The sequence below is a fragment of the Aquarana catesbeiana genome, linkage group LG03 (genome assembly GCF_042186555.1).
Source record: "Aquarana catesbeiana isolate 2022-GZ linkage group LG03, ASM4218655v1, whole genome shotgun sequence".
NCBI lineage: Eukaryota > Metazoa > Chordata > Amphibia > Anura > Ranidae > Aquarana > Aquarana catesbeiana.
This window is the reverse complement of record NC_133326.1, coordinates 687674055-687692869: the sequence shown is the minus strand read 5'-3', so window position 1 is coordinate 687692869 and position 18815 is coordinate 687674055. Positions and strand designations below refer to the sequence as shown.

At 42.0% G+C, this 18815-nt stretch overlaps 1 protein-coding gene across 1 annotated transcript in view; it reads left to right on the top strand.

The window, feature by feature from the left end:
* Nucleotides 1-18815, top strand: part of LOC141133569 (claudin-15-like) — a 107133-nt gene that overhangs the window by 75639 nt on the left and 12679 nt on the right. The window contains exons 2-4 of the mRNA XM_073623033.1: nucleotides 12323-12487; nucleotides 18465-18546; nucleotides 18646-18756. Of these exons, the coding sequence (XP_073479134.1) occupies nucleotides 12323-12487; nucleotides 18465-18546; nucleotides 18646-18756 (358 nt within the window). The remainder of the gene's footprint in view (nucleotides 1-12322; nucleotides 12488-18464; nucleotides 18547-18645; nucleotides 18757-18815) is intronic.

Sequence of the window (18815 nt, the reverse complement as noted above, 5' to 3'; positions counted from 1 at the left end):
GGACTCAGGAGCCAGTGGAGAAGACTAGATAAGTGGTGTCTACTACAGTGATTTCCAGCTTCTGGAGAGACCCCCAGGTAGGGCACATACGTACTTACATCGGTCCAAGGTGGACCAATGTAATTATGTAAAAACCTAAACTTCAGCTTCTTTTTTTTTTTTTTTTTTTTTTTATTTGTTCAGCTTTAATATACAGTTGGAAGCATTTTTTTATTCTGATTGAAAAAAAAACTAAAAAAAAAGTTGTTCATGTCAGAAATTCAGTTCTGTCTTTTGTCCTCTGCACGCTCTCTGGTACCATCCCAGGTCTTGTTCTGAACTTCTGATCAGAAAGTCGAAAAAAAGGAGGACCCGGTATCCAAAAGAAAGGAAGTCGAAGTTGAAGGATTTTTATTGAGAGTTGCAACAAGTACATCAAGCCAATGCTTTCCGGGAAAAAGGATTCCCCCCTTCATCAGGGCTGTTGCTGCATGCTAGTTGACTGGGAGTAAACCTCAGGCCAGATGTATGTTTATGAGGTTGTCTGAAGTAGGCTAGTCCCTGCAACAGCCCTGAAGAAGGGGGAATCCTTACTCCCGAAATGCATTGCCTTGATGTAGTTGTTATTCAGCTTCCAGCTTCAATTCTTTTGGATACATGGCTCTCCTCCTCTCCTCAATTTTTTTTTTTCTTACATGCGAAATGGACCTTAAGGTCATACCAAAAAGTCAGCAGCCCTAGACCCAAGAGGGTCTATGACCACTCTCCACCTTAAGTCACATTCCTACCAGAATTAATCCTTCCAATCCGCCCACATACCCACCCACCCAGGACCAGCAACCAATTCAGTCAATCCAGCGTGGTCTCCAACACATAAGAGATACCTCTTTTGAACTATGTATAAAGAGGGTGAATATCTGCGCTAACCCCTACAGAGTGTATGAAACAGGGTGCTGCAGGTCAAAAATAGCCTAAAAACACTTAAAGCTAGAAAACATTTAAAGTAGTGAAAACAGGCGCACAGCCACTGCTAATCAGTTAAAAAAAATAATAATTGAAAAAATTGTGATACCAAAAAAGGGTTAAGGTTAAGGGTTAAGTTTGTCATATCAAAAATGAAAAGATGCATGAAAAATGCAGGAGATCAAAACAGAGCACATAAATAACGCAGTTAATAAATGATCAATGTAAAAAGGTGATCAGAAAAATATGGCATGTGCTCATAAATCTTATAGAACTAAAAGTCCACAGTTTAAACGACCACGATGTGAGACAATGTATATCTTCCAATGCTCTGAAGTCAGGGAATGATGATATCAATGCCCCTTACCATATTCATAGGATCTCATATTATAGGGATCAAAGACGCCTGTGCACAAGCCTAGGAGCCAAGGTACTGGGTGGTCTCATTGGTAAAGGATAAAAGAGAAGGACTTCATGGTGTAGTGTATCCACAAAATTTATTATAAAAATTACGCTTACATCCAAGAACACGGTAAAAGATAAAAATTTCAAAACATAGATAGCCTCTGTTCCCAGTCGATGTCTTGTATGGGGAAACGCGTCGGGTGGAGCACTAATCCTCAATGTCACCACGCAAACACCCAGCTGGTCTGAGCCGCGGCTGTTTTGAAAGTTTTTATCTTTTACCGTGTTCTTGGATGTAAGCGTTGCTACATTTTTACAATAAATTTCATGGATACACTACAGTAAAGAACCCTCTACGCAGTTTAAGGTTAAACCTCTTTTCCTTGTGCTCCCTGTAGTATCCTGACAGCTTTATCAGTGGGTTTTACTTTATCATCATGATAACATCATTTCTTTTATGCCATCTGGACTTTTGGTTCCTTGGTTGTCAGTCTGGAACTAATAGGTAAGATAGGCATTTAAGCAAGTTTATTATATAGTTCACAGTCCATCTGTATGACTAACATGAGTTTTTGTTCAAATGTTAATATCTTTGTTTTTTGCTGTTGAAAATACGTTGCGGTGTTTTTAACTCCAATAAAGCCCTGGCCTCGCTCTTTCCAATATAAATGGTTTCTTTTTTTTTTTTTTTTGGGCGCAAGGCTCTATATTGGTTTGGGACTTTAATTCTGATTCATGTATATTCTTGTATGCAGCCATGTCTCTTCTGAGTGTAGCGCCAACCCTCCCTCCCTAAGGAGCCGCAAGTACAAAGGGATCCCCCACCCTGCACAGCCAGGCACACCACATTTTCACAGCACACTTGATGCAAGGAACAGTCCAATGCTTTGTTTTGTATTTTTATTAGGGGGTTTAACTTGGATGGGGAAAAGGGTAATATGGGATGCCCACTTGACTTCAGTAGAAATTTTCAGGGACAGTTTCTTCTGTACAACTATTTACACTGCTCAGCTTCCTCCAGCACAACACTTGCTTGAAGCACTGCAACTTCCAGCACCAGCTGGCACTGTTAGATTGGTAGCAAATGCCCTTTACAGGCGAGGACTTGTTTGTGCAGCAAAGTCCTAGTTGTCCCAGCTGTCCTTCTGTGGCTACTGATCCCAGCACCACCTCTTGAGACACTGCCAACCCGCCTGGCTGCAGCTGCCCCTTTCACTAGCCTTCCTGGCTAATCTTCCACAGTCCTCCAAGGCTTACTCTGCATCCATCCCAAACTGTTCTCACCCAGTCTCCTCAGGCTGCCTCTCAGTCCTCCTGACTGTAATACTCACCTGCCAGCCGGTTGTTTTTCTCCCTGGAGATTTGCCAGGCAACATTCCCCTGTGGCCTTCTCCTGCTCTACCTCTGTGTGTCATGAAGAGGGTCCCTTCCGCATCCGAGCTCCCAAACCCCAAGGTCAACCCCCTCAGACTAGGGGGTTACCCTCAAGGATCTACAACAACCTCCTAACACTCCATCTCCATCTTCCACCCAAACTCCACTGCCCCAGCTGGGCTGGCCCTGAGTATTTGAGGGGGCCAACCCATCTATAGGGGATTGGTCAGGGCCCTAATGAATACTCCAGGCAGCTCCTCCTCACCTCCGCTTCCATTCTTCTAGAGTCTTCTCCAAGTTTCTAGAAGTAGGGGGAGGTATTAGAGATGCTGCTTGTGAGTCGTCCAGCCCTCCTCGAGTCTATGCCCCGACCCAGATAAAACACAGGCTTGGCTGCCTGTGTTTGGCCTGAACATTTTACCTACACTATCAAAAACCTAGCACTCTAGCACACTAGCTAGGGGGTGCTACATGAGAAAAACCTCTTTACTTGTCTACATGTTGTACATGCACAGTGCAGTGTACACTCTTGACTTCCGGTCAGTGAGGTATAATCAAAGTACTCCTACTTCAAACCCGCTATTTTGATTGGGTAGGGAGAGGGCTCAGTGATGCCATTAGAAGTTCCAGAAAAAAAAAACTGTCACAATTGCAGCTCTGGGGCATTTTTTCATTTAAAATGGTATTTTGAGAGTAAATGATTCTGATACACCAGATCAGACTTGGACTACATTGAACTAGACTAGAAACAAAGATCAAAGAAACCTTGTCAAGTACTTTCCCTTTAAATTCCCATTTATTTTGTGTTGCTTATTGTCTATTTTTATTATTGTTTTCTGTAATTACTTTACTTGCACTATTTTTTTCTCCTCCATATTTTAATCTGTTAAGCTTTATCTATAAAGCTCTAAACCACATGCGTCAAACACAAGGCCCGCAAGCCAAAACCGGCCTGCCAGGCTATTTTATATGGCCCTTACACCTCTCCTGCAGCTGCGGCGCCCCCTCATCTCCTCACCCATTTTGTCTTAGCAGTCGGTAGCAGAGAGGAGGACAGAACTCCTCTGCCAGATACGTGTCACCCCCTCGTCTCTGCCGCCCATGGTATTAGCATTCAGAAGACATCTGATGTAAGGGGGGTGCTCTGGACATCTGCCTTTAATTATAATGAGAATAATACAATTATATGCCAGTTGAAGAAGCGAGTCGCACACCACTGGTGTCATGGCAGAACCACGTTCTGTCTGAGCAGTCTCCAATAAAGTTTCTTGTGGATGATACCAGTGGTGCGTGACCCTCCATTTCAGACTGCAGCATCATCTGCCCCTCACAGCTTAGGTCTTAAGTTATTACTAATCCCAGTAATAATCAAATGCAGAGGCAAATATTTAATATGGTAAAGAGTAAATACATTTATATAGTCTTTTATCAGGATGGGCGTGCCAGTAGACAAGATAACTCCTCTGGACAGACTTTTGTGCACAGGCTAAAACATGTTTCCTTTCCTGCTCACAGGAATCGGGCACTGGCTAATGTATAGGTCCTTGCGCGTGTATGTGCCCTCACGCATTTTTGTGCTTGCGTGCACCTGTGATAGATGCTGGCACCAAACGGGCTATTTAGACTTGACCAGTGCTCAGGATCAATGTTGCTTTGGCTTTAGCCTTCTGTGTCCTGAGAACTTGTGATTCTGTATTCTGTTTCCAGTATACTAACCCAGTGCGCCTGACTACTCCCTGAACTCTGCCTGTACGGACCTCGGCTTGCCTCCTGACCACCACTTCTGCCTGCTCCATTTGCTACTGTTCCGCTGATTGGCTTCTGACCCTGCTTGTACCTTGACCATGTTCCTGCCTGTGCCCTTGTACCTGATCTGTCTTGCCAGTGTATGACCCGGCTTGCCTGACTCTACTATTCCTCCTGCTGTCACCATGACCTACCTGTCTATCGGCTGTGGCTGCTTACCCACTGTCTGCCACCAGTACACCTTGCCTGCCTGCTATTGCCAGTACCATGTATAAAAAAAACAGGGTTGTCCTTGTCAAGAGTGTAAGGAACCAGAAGACCAAATGAGTGACACAGCATACATCGTAGGGAAAAATATGATATATTTATTAATGAATTAAAATATCATTATTCTCCCCAATGGGAGATGATGGTTATGACACTGATAACATGACAAATATCCAGAGACTTCTCTAGATATGGCAACACACAGCACAAGACAACACTCGGTAAACAGTGTTACGTGGATATTATAAGTTAAGGCCCTTGTTTCTCTTTTTTTTGTTCATATTGCCAGTACCAGCCTGCTTTGGTCTGCTGTTCACCAGCTGCCACCCTGCCTGCCTGCTTTTATGAAGACCTTTGGCCACTACCCTGCCTGTTGTGGATACCTGCTCTGCTAGGAAGACCTACAGGCACTTGTGCCACTCTGTACTCCTGCGCCTTCTTTTTACACTATCAGGGGCTCCGAGTCAGAGGTGTAAGAATGGCCTTCCTTATCATATCAGGCTCTGCTACCATGTACGTGACAGTTTTACAGATACAAGTGGCTCTTTGAGGGCAAACGTAGTGCTTATGTGGCCCACAATGAAATTGAGTTTGACACCCTGGCTCTAAACCAAAACGTAAAAAATCCCTGTCTGTTTGAAGAGCGCTTCCGTATATTTACCTCTGTGGTATTCCTGTCTGGTGTGACAGCATGTATTACAGCCTTTTTCTTAGAAGGCAGAATTGCTAGAGCAGACACTGTGAACGGCGTATGTTTCCGATAAAATACGTTATAAGGTTGAAGTGGACCTTCACCATCCCGAAGACTATCCCACCTCTTTTTTTTTTAATGTTAAGTCCACCCTGCCTCCCCATTAATGTCCCTTGCCTTAGGTGAATGACGGCACACTGCCTGCTGTACGTCACATATCCCAGGTGGCATAGTCTTTCATTCAAGCACAGGAGGAGGGGGCGAATCTATTGGCGCACTCTCAAGAGTCCCGCCCGCTAAACCCAAAAGAGTTGGCGAGCCTCTCGATGGCATCAGAGAAAATATAGGCAGCGCAGGACGGAGCTGTGGCCAGGCATGAGATGATCTCAGCGAGTCAACGCTGGATTCACTGGATGGGTGAGTATCTGAAATGTCCAGATACCATCATTAGGTAAGCAGGGCACACATAAAAAAAAAATGGGGAGGTCGGCCACAGTTCTTTAACTCCGCAGTTAACCGACCCCAATGACGAGTGCCTTCAGTCTGCTGCCACTTAGATTGTTGTCCTGCAAGATGGAAAACCTCTGTGCAGGATGAGGCCGAGTATGGCAGCAGGTTAGTGACCCAGCATTCCTTACATATATTCGTGGCAGGGGCTGGGATCTGACACCTTTGTCATCACAAGCAAACATTGCATTGCTTTTAATTGTTGTAGGTCATTGTCTCAGAAGGTTTCTTTTTTTTTTTTTTTATTTATTGTTTTTATTAAATAAATGCATAGATACAGACATGAGACAATCCAGAACAATACAGGCTTTGTGATATATGTGAACAATCAGCCTTGATCGACAGATCTTATTATGTAGTCTTCATTGCCGTTTTGTCAGCGAACCGTCCTGCCGCCCCTCGCACCCCAAATGGGATCTCTCTGTGCAACGGGCGGCCAGACCGCTCCGGCCTTAGGTTTAATGAACTGCTAAAGGCAAGAATATAACATCAAAAACACGAATAAAGCCCAGAAACATTTGAAGCTAAACAAAAACTTATGAAAGCTGCTAATATCGGCTCATCTAGGACCTGGTTGACTATAGTAGAGTAACCTTTCTATGGGTGAATAATAAGATGGGAATTCAAAACTCTCAGAAGGTTTTTAATTTGCATTATCAGTCTGACAAGTACCATTTGCAGAAGACGAGATCAGCAATAGCAGCCCCCTCCATATATGACAGGTGTACTGAAGATTTATATCAAATTACCAGGCACGTGTGTTTTGCCTTTCACTATGTGTGCTCGATTATGTAACCCATCTCAGGTGTCAGAATTAAGGCTTTTTTTTGTGTAATTTACTGAACGTATTGAACTCCTGGCTATTTTTATGTCCTCCACGGTATGAAGGCCAGAGAATGCCGTAATAGGATGGCAGATTTTATGACTGCTGAGACATTGATATGAAGTGGTAACGGGTTTTTACACGGGCCATTAGCAGCGATGTCAATCACAGTTAGAAATGGAGACACTCCGTCCCAATGTATACTTACATCTTATTATATCTGAGGTTTGCAGTTCTGAAAGTGGAGTGGTTTTCAATGAGGCAATTCATCAGAATAAGTGGCGCTTAATCCTTCTTTTTTACGGGACGGCACGTACTGTATGAGCAGTAGAAATGGCAGCTTCACCTACAGCAGTTCCTTTACAGATGAAGCATGCATACTTTTGGCTTCTGGGTAACCTGGGCCTTCAGCTTTGATTTTCTTGATTGGTCATTAGTGGGCATTGGAGGACTAAATCATCTTCTGGCTTTACCTTTAAGACTCCAATGGCAAGATCTCCTACCATTACAAAGTCATCATTCTGTCAGCTGGACTCCCCAATCTACCAGGGAAGTGTGACACCACCGATTGACCTTGTTATGGTCAAATTGGAATTCTGGTGGGAAGCTGGCCACAACTCCTTCAGAAATATTATAAGTCGACATGTGATTCAGCTTGTCCAATATTTTTCTCTATAGAAATGGGCTCTTCGCCTTGTGCTTACTGAACCATACAATGGCCGAATCAGGGATAAAAGCTGCATTGGGTCCCAGCATATTTTGGAAATCAAAAAGCCTATGGGTAGAGCCTATGGGTAGATATATTAGAGTTTGCTGTGCTTGGAGAGAGATTCTGTCTTCCCTTAGTCCAGATCCAAGGCATAACTACAGTGGGAGTGTACTCCAAGAAAAAGCTAATTCTATTAACTACCTTTTTTCTCTTTCATATGGATCCATATATGGTGATGAGTATTATGTAGAGAAATCTTTGTTCTGGAAGATCTAAAAACTACCCTTGATCTGGATGACTTAGCAGTGTTTCATCCCTGTGGGGATACAAGCGTGCTAGACATAATTTCCTTGTAAAGGTCATATTTATGAAGCTGTGACCACCTTTAGCACTAAAGGAACTGCAAGTACCAGTTTGGCTGGGAGATCTGTCCTTGTAGCTAGAGTGTTCAGCCTCTCCTGCTATCCAGAAGAGTGTGAGTCACCATAATGTGCATGTATATTAGCTTCACCACTGAGCCTGTGGGCTGACCAGGTGTCTGAAAAGTAAATTAATAGAGGCCAATCTGGGCTCTGAATGTTAAGGGGGGTTACTGACCACTGCCACCTCCACTGATGTCAGGCTTTTTTACTACAATGGATGCCAGGGCATTTTTTACTTCCACTAACCAATGATGCTGGATGGCTTCTTCCACTAATGATGTTGGGCAGTTTCTTCCACTGGCCAATGATGTTGGGTGGTTTCTTCCCCTGACTAATGATGTTGGCCAGTTTCTTTCACTGAACAATAATGTTGGCTGGTTTCTTCCACTGACCAATGATGTTGGCCAATTTCTTCCACTTTCCAATAATGTTGGCTGGTTTCTTCCACTGACCAATGATATTGACCGGCTTCTTCCACTGGCCAATGATGTTGGCCAATTTCTTCCACTTTCCAATAATGTTGGCTGGTTTCTTCCACTGACCAATAATATTGACCGGTTTCTTCCCCTGACCAATGATGTTGTATGTTTTTTTCCACTGACCAATGATGTTGGCCAATTTCTTCCACTTTCCAATAATGTTGGCTGGTTTCTTCCACTGACCAATGATGTTGACTGGTTTCTTCCACTGACCAATCATGTTTTTACGGTTTCTTCCACTGGCCAATGATGTTGGGTGGTTTCTTCTTCTGACCAATGACGCTGGCCGGTTTCTTTCACTGTCCAATGATGTTGGCCGGTTTCTTCCACTGGCCAATGATGTTGGCCAGTTTCTTCCACTGGCCAATGATGTTGGCTGGTTTCTTCCAGTGGCCAATGATGTTGGCCAATTTCTTCCACTTTCCAATAATGGTGGCTGGTTTCCACTGACCAATGATGTTGGGCAGTTTTTTCCACTGACCAATGACTAGGGGCATTTTTCCCATTTTTTGGCCATTGAAGCTTGGGCATTTTTGTTCCGCTGTCCAGTAACGCCAGGCAGATGGTCCTATTGACCACCAACGGTGGGACATTGTTTTTCCTTTCCATTTTACCAGCAATTCAAGGTAGCACTGTTACATAATCTTAACATTAATCTTTTGCTGTGCTGTATGTTACATACTCCTGACCAAAGAGTTGCTGGTCACTAGGTAGCCCAGTATAAGTACAGGACTGTGACAAAAGTGCAATCTATACTGTGTGTAGCCTCTTTTTAACCGTACCCCTTTAAACCAAGTCCGGTAATGAGTAATATGTAGATAGGCACACTTTTCACCATAGCATTGTGGACACACCGCATTACCCCTTCTCCAAGTTGTCCCAGAGAAGGGGCAATGCTGTAAAAGGGGTAAAAAAGCCTGGGCAATCTCTGGAAAAAATAAGTCAAACACGATTTTTTAAAAACCCAGGTTTACATAGGGGCTTTCATCCTTACTTAGGTGTCTATGTACAAAAGGTTTATATCAGAATGAAAATTGCTGTACTTACTCTATTTAATGTGACTTAGTGACTCACTAAGGGGTCTATGTCTAAAATGTTCAAATGACAAACATCTGCACAATCAGGGTGTAAAGTGCTGTCGTTTCTCTGATATGTGCAGTCTCTATATCTTTAGCACTATCTAGTGGCCAAAATAGATCTTTGTTCTGGATTAAAGAATCTCGTTTGGCTCTACTTCTCCTGTGGATCACCGGAGTACAGTTCGTTCTGCACTCCTGTGACCCGTTCTCAGCATACAGCTGCACAGAGCCGGTCCAGGCTCGGGAAAAATCGGGACCATATGGTCCAAATCCGCCCACATGCCTGGACCAGCACCCAGCTCAGCGTGCCACTGAGAGCCTGAGCCCGCCACTCCCACCCACTCTATAGCCTGGCACTCCAGTGAGCGCAGGGGGCAGAGCAGAGAGGCGGTGACTGACAGTCATCAGCTTTCTTCTCAGGGAGCTCTAAAAACCGAGCAATCGGCTGTGTTTGATCGCTGATTTCTCGACCTCAGAGCCGGCGGGGGACAGATGCAGTATTTTGCCAATGCTGCATCCACCTAGGTAAAGTATGGTTCAAAAGGTAAAAAATAAAAATCCCATACCCTTTTCCCTTTTAAGAAAAAAGAAAAACAAAACACATTATGACCACTAGATGGTGCCAAAGATATAGGAACTACACATACTAGAGAGAATACAGCAATTTTACACATTGTGCAGACATCATAGCTCCCAACTGATTTTGAGGGACTGTTGCTGATTTGAAATAAAGTCCCTCTGTCCCTCTTTCCTTCTCATTTGTCCCTCATTTTGGCCTCATCTTTATAGTTATATACAAAATGGACTATTCATCTTTCAAAAAGCTTTAAAACTTTCATCCAATTTCTAAATTGTTGCATTTGTAAATGTCAGAAGCCAGTATCAATGAGTAATAGTGGTTAAGAAAAAAGCACTTGTGGGTTTAACTAATCTTTTTTATGTATAATTGTCCTTTAAGGGGTGTAGTGGCAGGGGGCGTGTCCTATGCCTACATTCTTTTGCTAATAGGTGTCCCTCGTTTCCCATCTCAAAATGTTCGGAGGTATGAGATGTTTGTTTCCTAAACATTTTATAAATAGACCCCTTAGGGAGTCTGATAGTCCATGATTTGTTGAATAGAAAAGCAAGATCAGGATGCCAGCCCAAAGCATACGACTTCAAAAACAAACAGTTCCCTTATTATTTATATCTTGAAAGCTTTCCTTGATCCTGTGAAATCATTACAAAAGAACATTGAGATAGGAATAGAACAATATAGTAACATCTGCTGCCCTCTTGTGGTAACTTTTAAATATGCAGTTTAGAGTCTGTTTTCCTTGGAATGTACAGTCTATTTGTACACATACAAAAAAAGTTTAGAAATATAACAGCAGTAAACTACAGTTTATCAATGTTATCTGCTGCATGATTTTTTTTAAAATATAAAATGGTGAAAAGAATCTTTATCACAGGAAAAAAAATCAGAAGTAGTAGGAGAGCTTTTTTTTTTGTAAAGGCTTAGGGGTGAGATGGTGTCATAACAATGACAACATAACACTGTGACACAGAGAAGAGCTCCAGAGTGTCTGGAACATAATAATTGGGGGGGGGGGGGGCATAAGGGTACTCTGAAAAATGTGGAGGAGAATCCCTATATAGTACTACACCTGTAATAGATCACAGTATGTGCTCATGGGAGTCTTTTTTATATATATATATATATATATATATATATATATATATATATATATTTTATATATATATATATATATATATATATATATATATATATATATATATATATATATATATTTTATTTATATCAATACAGCATTACGCATATTAATTAATTAGTAATCTGTGTAATCTTAGTGTTTTCTTTCCTGGCTTAAAGCTGCAGCATGGTGTTGTACAATATATATATATATATATATGTCAGAAATCTGGTTTCAGTCAGGAGGAAAACATTACAAATATAATATGCATGTATTTAATAAGCAACTTTGCTTATATATTCCTAAACTCCTTTCATATGTGGGAATTATATCCCAAGATAAAACAAGATTCTGAACTGCATACTGAAATATTGCCACAAGAGGGCAGCAGATGTTACTTTATCAGTGTATTGCTTTTTTTTTTTACACATTGTAGTAAGTGGAAATAGATAGAAGATGCCAATTTTTTTATTTTTTTTTATTTTTTTTCAGTATAATTTGAACCCATTTTTTTTGTTTAACAGAAGACAGAATCAATTTTTAATCCATATTTATACCCTTGTACAAGGATCAATGAAAAACGCTATTTTAAAAAAAGGACTGAAAATTAAAGAGACAATCGAATGCAAATTCAAAACAGTTTTAATATGAATAAAAGTGAGAAAACACTTAGGGAGTCGGTTTATAAAACCTTTGCTGCATGAATGTCAGAAGCATTCATTCAAGTTGAGTGAAATGTCCCACAATTTTATTAAGAGATTAATGCCTGTATCATCAGCTCCATCTAGTGGCCAAAATGCAAGTATATTTTTCTCACTGAGGTATTTCAGAAAACGATATTGCATTTTGGCCACTAGGTGGAGCTGATAATACAGGCATTAACAAAATTGTGGGACGTTTCACTCAACTTGAATGAATGCTTCTGACATTAATGCAGCAAATGTTTTATCTTTTAGAAAAAACATGGGGCATTTTGTTTAACTTCCACATTTATACAACAAATGTTGTATATATAGACCCCTTAGAAGGGGCAGGACTACTAAAATCGCCTGAATTGTTTTCAGTAAATAGAAATATCTAGTCCCTGCTGGCTTCATCTAGTCCTGACCAATGGTAGACATATTTGTTTAGAGAATCACTGTTTTGGTGCATTATTTTATACATTTGTGCGTCTGCCATTGCAGGTTACCTTCAGGCTTCCCGGGCCCTAATGATTTCAGCGTTGGTTTTCGGATTGTTCGCATGTCTGAGCGGGATGATCGGACTGCAGTGCACGAAGGTCGCTGAGGGGAATTCTGTTCTGAAGGGCAAGTTTGCAACCATAGCCGGAGCTTTATCCATATTTGCAGGTGAGTTACATATTGTTTGTTTCTTAGAACCTCTCCCCGTGAACAATGATGGTGGGTCACATCACCACTATGGTGTCAGTTGTGATTTTACAATATATGAATTGATGTAAGTAGAGTGCCGAGTACAATAGGGAGATGTCTGGCAATGTCTCTGAGAAACCAGATTGGGTCGGCACATACCATCCCCATACCTCCCAACTGTCCCTGATTTTGAGGGACTGTCCCTGACCTGGAGCAATGTCCCTCTGTCCCTCATTCCTCCTCATCTGTCCCTCATTTTGGTCTGATCTATATAGTTGTATATAAAATGCACTTTTTATCTTTCAAAAAGTGTTTCCCAGTGCTAAACTTTTCATCCAATTTCAAAAATGCTGCATTTGTACATTTTAAAAGCCAATATAAAGGAATAGTAGTGGTAAAAAAAAAGCACTTGTGGATTTAATTAACCTTTTTTGGGGTTAATTCTCCTTTAAGGGGGTGTGGCAGGGGGCGTGTCTGTGGGGCGTGTGCTATGCCTACATACATTTGCTAGTGGGTGTCCCTCATTCCCATCTCAAAATGTTGGGAGGTAGGCATCCCCAAAATAAACAAGGACTTCTTGGTGTATCTTCTATAGCGTGCCACTAAAGTCAACCTTTTGGTGGTCTAAGCCAACAATGCTGCTAAAATGCTGCCACCTTGTGGTTCCTGTAAAGTATCCTCTTTCAATTCCTATGTCCTTGTGAAGCATCTGGATTCTAGCTACATTGATTTATTTATTATTTATTACAGATAATTATATATCACCCAACAAATTAAATTCAAAATACTTACAATAACTTACAAAGCCATCTACAACTCTGCCCCCAGCAACATCACTAACCTTGTCTCAAAATACCAACCTAATCGTCCTTGTCGTTCCTCCCAAGACCTGCTGATCTCTAGCTCTCTCATCACCTCCTCTCATACTCGCCTCCAGGACTTCTCCTGAGCCTCCTCCCATCCTCTGGAATTCCCTACCCCAATCTCTCCGGCTATCTCCAACTCTATCCACTTTTAGGCGATCCCTGAAAGTTTTCCTCTTCAGAGAAGCCTATCCTGTCCTCACCTAACAACTGTACTTTTATTTTATCCATCAGCTCATCATTATTTATCCATCAGCTCATCATTATTTTATCCATCAGCACAGTTATTACATTTTGTATCACTTGACCCTCCCTTCTAGATCGTAAGCTCTAACGAGCAGGGCCCTCTGATTCCTCCTGAATTGAATTATATTGTAACTGTATTGTCTGCCCTAATGTTGTAAAGGGCTGCGCAAACTGTTGGCACTATATAAATCCTGTATAATAATATAGCACCGTCAATTTACGCAGTGCTTTACATATATATTGTACATTCACATCAGTCCCTGCCCTCAAGGAGCTTACAATTTAAGGTCCCTAACTCACATACATACCTCAGGGCCAATTTAGACAGGATCCAATTAATCAACCAACAAGTCTTTAGAGTGTGGGAGGAAGCAGGAGTACCCGGAGGAAACCCGCACAGGCACAGCAAGAACATGCAAATTCCAGGCAGGTAGTGTTGTGGTTGGGATTCGAACCAGTGACCGGGAGGCGGGGCGGGGTTTATGAGCATGTGACCGCCGTGATTGGCTGTCACATGATCGGAAAACTCCCAAACGCAAGCAGCAATCTTGATCCGTCCATTAGCCGCTGTCAGCTTTGATGGGAGTGCACAGGGCACATGCTCTTGGCACAGCTGTATTTCACCAATTTACATAAATGTGCAGCCACTCAGTGCCAAGGCCTACCGCCAAGAGGCTGCATATTTGCATGCAGCCGGTGCCAGCGGGTTACCTCTACTATCACTGAGGTTTTGGCATTGAATTGTCGGATAAATGGATGAGGACTCTAGTACAGAGAGAGGGCTCTTGAAGATGTCATGAATTGATGACGAAACACGTAGGGCGGGACTTCACATCCACTTGTTGGAGCACATGCTGGATATATACAGCGGCGCTTCCTGCTTTGAAGGGAGATCTCAATATCTACACATGCAAGTGCATTGGTTTTGTATCTTTTGTTAAAAGAAACCATATTACACTATGAAAGGCTAATTTCCATTTCTCTTTATGGACCATGTGTTTCATGACCATTATTTGTGAGAATTAAAAGATCAGAAGAAACAGGGGGCCAGTTAGAGTCTTTTTATTGGATATCCCTGAGAGCATTGTGACCCTCTTCCTCACTCGAGGAGTCAACCCTATCAGTTAAGTAGGGAGAGAGGTCTTGGGCACACCGAGTGGAAGACACTGATGTGGAAGCTGTCACTTTTCTAGCACTTATTGTGGATGTATATGAAGTGGCACTGAGCGTGTTCACAAGGAACAGGAATCACAGTGGGACTTATGCGATTTGAATTATAATAGATTTATCATAATTAAAATTGCTGATTTTAAATTATTGTTATCACAGAACTGTGCCCCCACAATAGGGATTTAGATGTATTGACAGAGATGGGTGTCAGTTTGTGCCAACATGAAGAAGCTTAAAGGGAAACTCCTGCCCTGTATCTGAACAAACCCCACCCCTACAGGCATGTATGCTTACACATCCCCCAACTGCAGTATCTTCTATCAAAGATCCAGTGTTGCTTGGTGTTGGAGCCTAAACAAGGGGATGACATCATGGTCCTACCCATCGAACAGTGTTCAGGGATGCTCATGCTTGAGCAGAGTCTCATAGAGGAGGTCCGGTGTTCCCCTTCTCGGAAAGCCTTGCTGATCAAAGTGACAGTGTTTTCTTTCATTGGATCTAAACTGAGACAACCTTATCCTTTAAACAGTGCCAGATAAAACAGTTGTGAATTATATCACTGAGGGGACACTGTTCTAAGCAGAAGTTGCCGCTAGCTCAAAATTAGCGTTGTACCCAGGTTGTAGTCAACCTGAGCTTGAATTGTTATAGTTCTACTTCCGTTGAGTTTACCCTATGCTTAGACTGTTGCTTATTTCTGGGGAGACATCAGTAAGATACAATAGTGCTGAGTTGAATGGTTATATCTCCCTGGCACGTCACTAGAAGGTTTATTGCCAATGGTGCCTGCTGGGAGAGGATATTAATATTTGCGGTGACCTTCCAGAAGGGTCTTTTATCCTCACACTCTAGGCGCCTGCCTGGAAAGGAGAGAGTGGTTGAAGGTTTGTGCCTCCCAAACCTGCTGAGTGCGGAGGGCCTGTAATGGAAGAGAGGCCAGGGTCAGTGGCCTGAAAGAGTTTGTGCTACCACGCTGGAGAATCTGAAGAAGAAGTGTCCTGCTAAAGAAAGTCATGGAGAGTTGTACAAGCTGCTGCTGGTGGGCATTGTAGGGGGTCCCTTCTATTTGTTCCCGGAAGGTGTTTTTGCTGCCTGGTGGTGTTTTACAGTCTGAAGAGTTCAGATTGCCAGTTTTGGCTTAAAAGCCATTACCCATTATCTCTGTATTGACCTTTCTCCTGAGTTTTTGTACCTTAAAAAACTTTCCTAAATGTTCTCAAGTAACTGGTGGGCAATTGTTTTTTTTTTAATAATCAAAATTTTTATTCATTTATATAATACACAGTGCATTTACATTTATACAACATACTATACCCCTACATTCAATCCAATAACAGAACACCAATTACCCCATGTATCCCATTTAGCCGGTTTTTCAAAAAAAAAAAAAAAAATTAAAACAAAATTATTTTCCCTTTCCCCTTCTTTTTCCTTCTCTTTCCTTCCCTCTTCCTCTCTATCAAAATCTGAAGTTCCTCCCTCCACCCCTATCCTTGTATTAATTACTCCAACTCCTTCTTCCCAACGTACAAACGTGATTAACAATATTATAATTGACTTCCCCAAACTATAATGTGGAAAAAAAAAAAATAAATAAATAAAATAAATCTTTTTTTTTTTTTTTTTTTATAGAACTATCCGTGTTACCCCTCACCCCCCTCCTTAATGTAATTTGCTTCCGGCACTACCTCCTGTGTATTCATACTTAAATGAGATTATAGATTAATATACCCCCTTATTCTAATTCGTATCATAAACCCCTATAATTCATAATTATATTTTTTGTGCATATGTGAGGAAAAAAAAAAAAAAAAAACCCCTTCTGTGATCCCCCCCCCCCCATCTTTAATATCAATTTACCCAACTCCTCCCTCCCATATCCAAACGTGCTTAACTAAATTTATGAAGTGAATTTCCCCTTTATTTAATTCGTGTCATAAATCACTATAATCCATAATTAATAAATTGTGCCTTCTTCCCTCCCCCCCTATATTTAGTATTAATTTACCTCTACTCTTTCCCCCCAATGTACAAACCTGATGAAACTTAATTATAAAGTGAATTCCCCCTTCTTCTGACTCGTGTCATAAATCACTGTAGTTCCTAAAAAAAAAAAAAAAAAAAAAAAAAAAAACACACAGCACCCTACCCCACATCACCCTCACCACTCAGTGTTAATTAGGGGAATCAGAGTGAATGGAAGAAAAAAAAAAAAAAAAACACCCCTCGGAAAATGAGACCATACATCCATTCATTATCTTACCCCCCACCCCCTTTACTTAATTGGCATTGGAGAAGTCATGTTAATATTTAGCTTTCTCTTTCTGGGCTTATTTCTTAATTCTTAATGACTATACCATTTCTACTTCCATTATCCATTGGTGTTTCCCTATTCCATTATCTCCCTGGCGCACTGTTCCCATTTTGCCCATGTAATTTCAAATTTCTCTTTTTGATTTTTGACCACATGAATCCACCTCTCCGCTTCCTTTATTATGTTAACCTCATTTCTCCACTCCATGACTGACGGGCTCCTATCCCGCCTCCAGTACTTCGGGTGCAATTATTTTTTACCCCGTAAAGAGTCAAGTGAGGTTTGAAATGCTGGCCCACCAAGCCACCTGGAGGTCTTCATCCACCTCTCAGGAGTAATGGGTTGCTACATCCCTCGAAGAGTAGCTATTTTGCAGCTACTCTTTTGCCTAGGAACAGAGCAAGTGGAGCTGTAGGCAGGTGCAGTCTATTTTCTTCACTGCAGGTGGCGCTTGTCCAGAGCTGTACTGCAGTGGGAGGGGAAGTCTAGAGAACCTTGGTTTCTCTATGGTTCCCTTGGTTTCCTGGAGCAGTGTTCTGGTTGGCTACACTGCATCCAGGTGACCCTAGTGGCCATCTTGGGTCACACAGTCTTTTTAAGTCTGTGCCCCCAGGTTTTGGCATGCATTTGTAAAGTGGCTAGTGTAGGGAGAGCATACCCAACTGTCAGGAACAGCACTTGCGGTAAGGACAGGTTCTGGAGGTGTAGGGATAGCTCAAGCTCAGGGCCTACATCTGCACTTCAGCAAGCTCCCTTTTGGGTTGGACCGGCAAGGCCGCATTCCACCTCCCTTGGCAAGCAATGTCTTCAATTCGGGCCTACCACTGCTGACTTTTCGCTGCATTGACTGATTGACTTTCTGATTGAAGTTCCCGGTCAGGTGAGCTCCCCCGCCTTGTTGTTGTACTGTTTGCAAGTGCACTCTGGGCCTTTGTATGTTCACTGCCACCACACCAGGCTGCACCTACCCAACAGCGCTATTCATTCTAATGAATGAATTAAAAAAAAGAGGAGGTCAGCCTTGTTATGTGACCTATGACGATTGTAATCAGCCTTTCTTCCAATCTCAGAAGTTTCTCTCCTACATTATGTAGAGAGAAATCAGTGGGACGCCACAGGCCCTACAATGAAGCCACATTTTATTACTTTTTTGTAAATGTAGGTGCAATGTGGACTGAAAATAGAGATTGTAGATGCATCTTGAGAGCATTTGTTGTGTCGATATCTGCTTCCTGTTACAAGTAGGCTCCTTATGAATACCCCCTATGATGTGTATATGAGTACTTCCTATGATGTAGATATGAGTACTTCCTATTATGTAATATAAGGCTCTTGTTCAATTTATGATCTTCTTCTTCTTCAGGTATCTGTGCTGGAATTTCTGTCTCTTGGTACGCATTCAATATCACCAAGGAATTCTTCAACCCACTGTATCCAGGAACCAAGTACGTATGGATTCCCATAGCTAAGTATTAATGGTGGAATACAACTATGAAACACAAATTGCAGTGACAAATATGACTTCTCAATTCTTTCCTCACTAGATATGAAATCGGTCCGGCTCTTTACCTGGGCTGGTCAGGAGCTCTTCTAGATGTGGTTGGTGGGTCACTCATGTGCTGCTCATATAAATCTCAGGTGGCCAAAGCCAAAAAGTAGGTATCCATTTTAATACCATTATAAACATCTATTTATAAGGAGTCAACATTTCCTA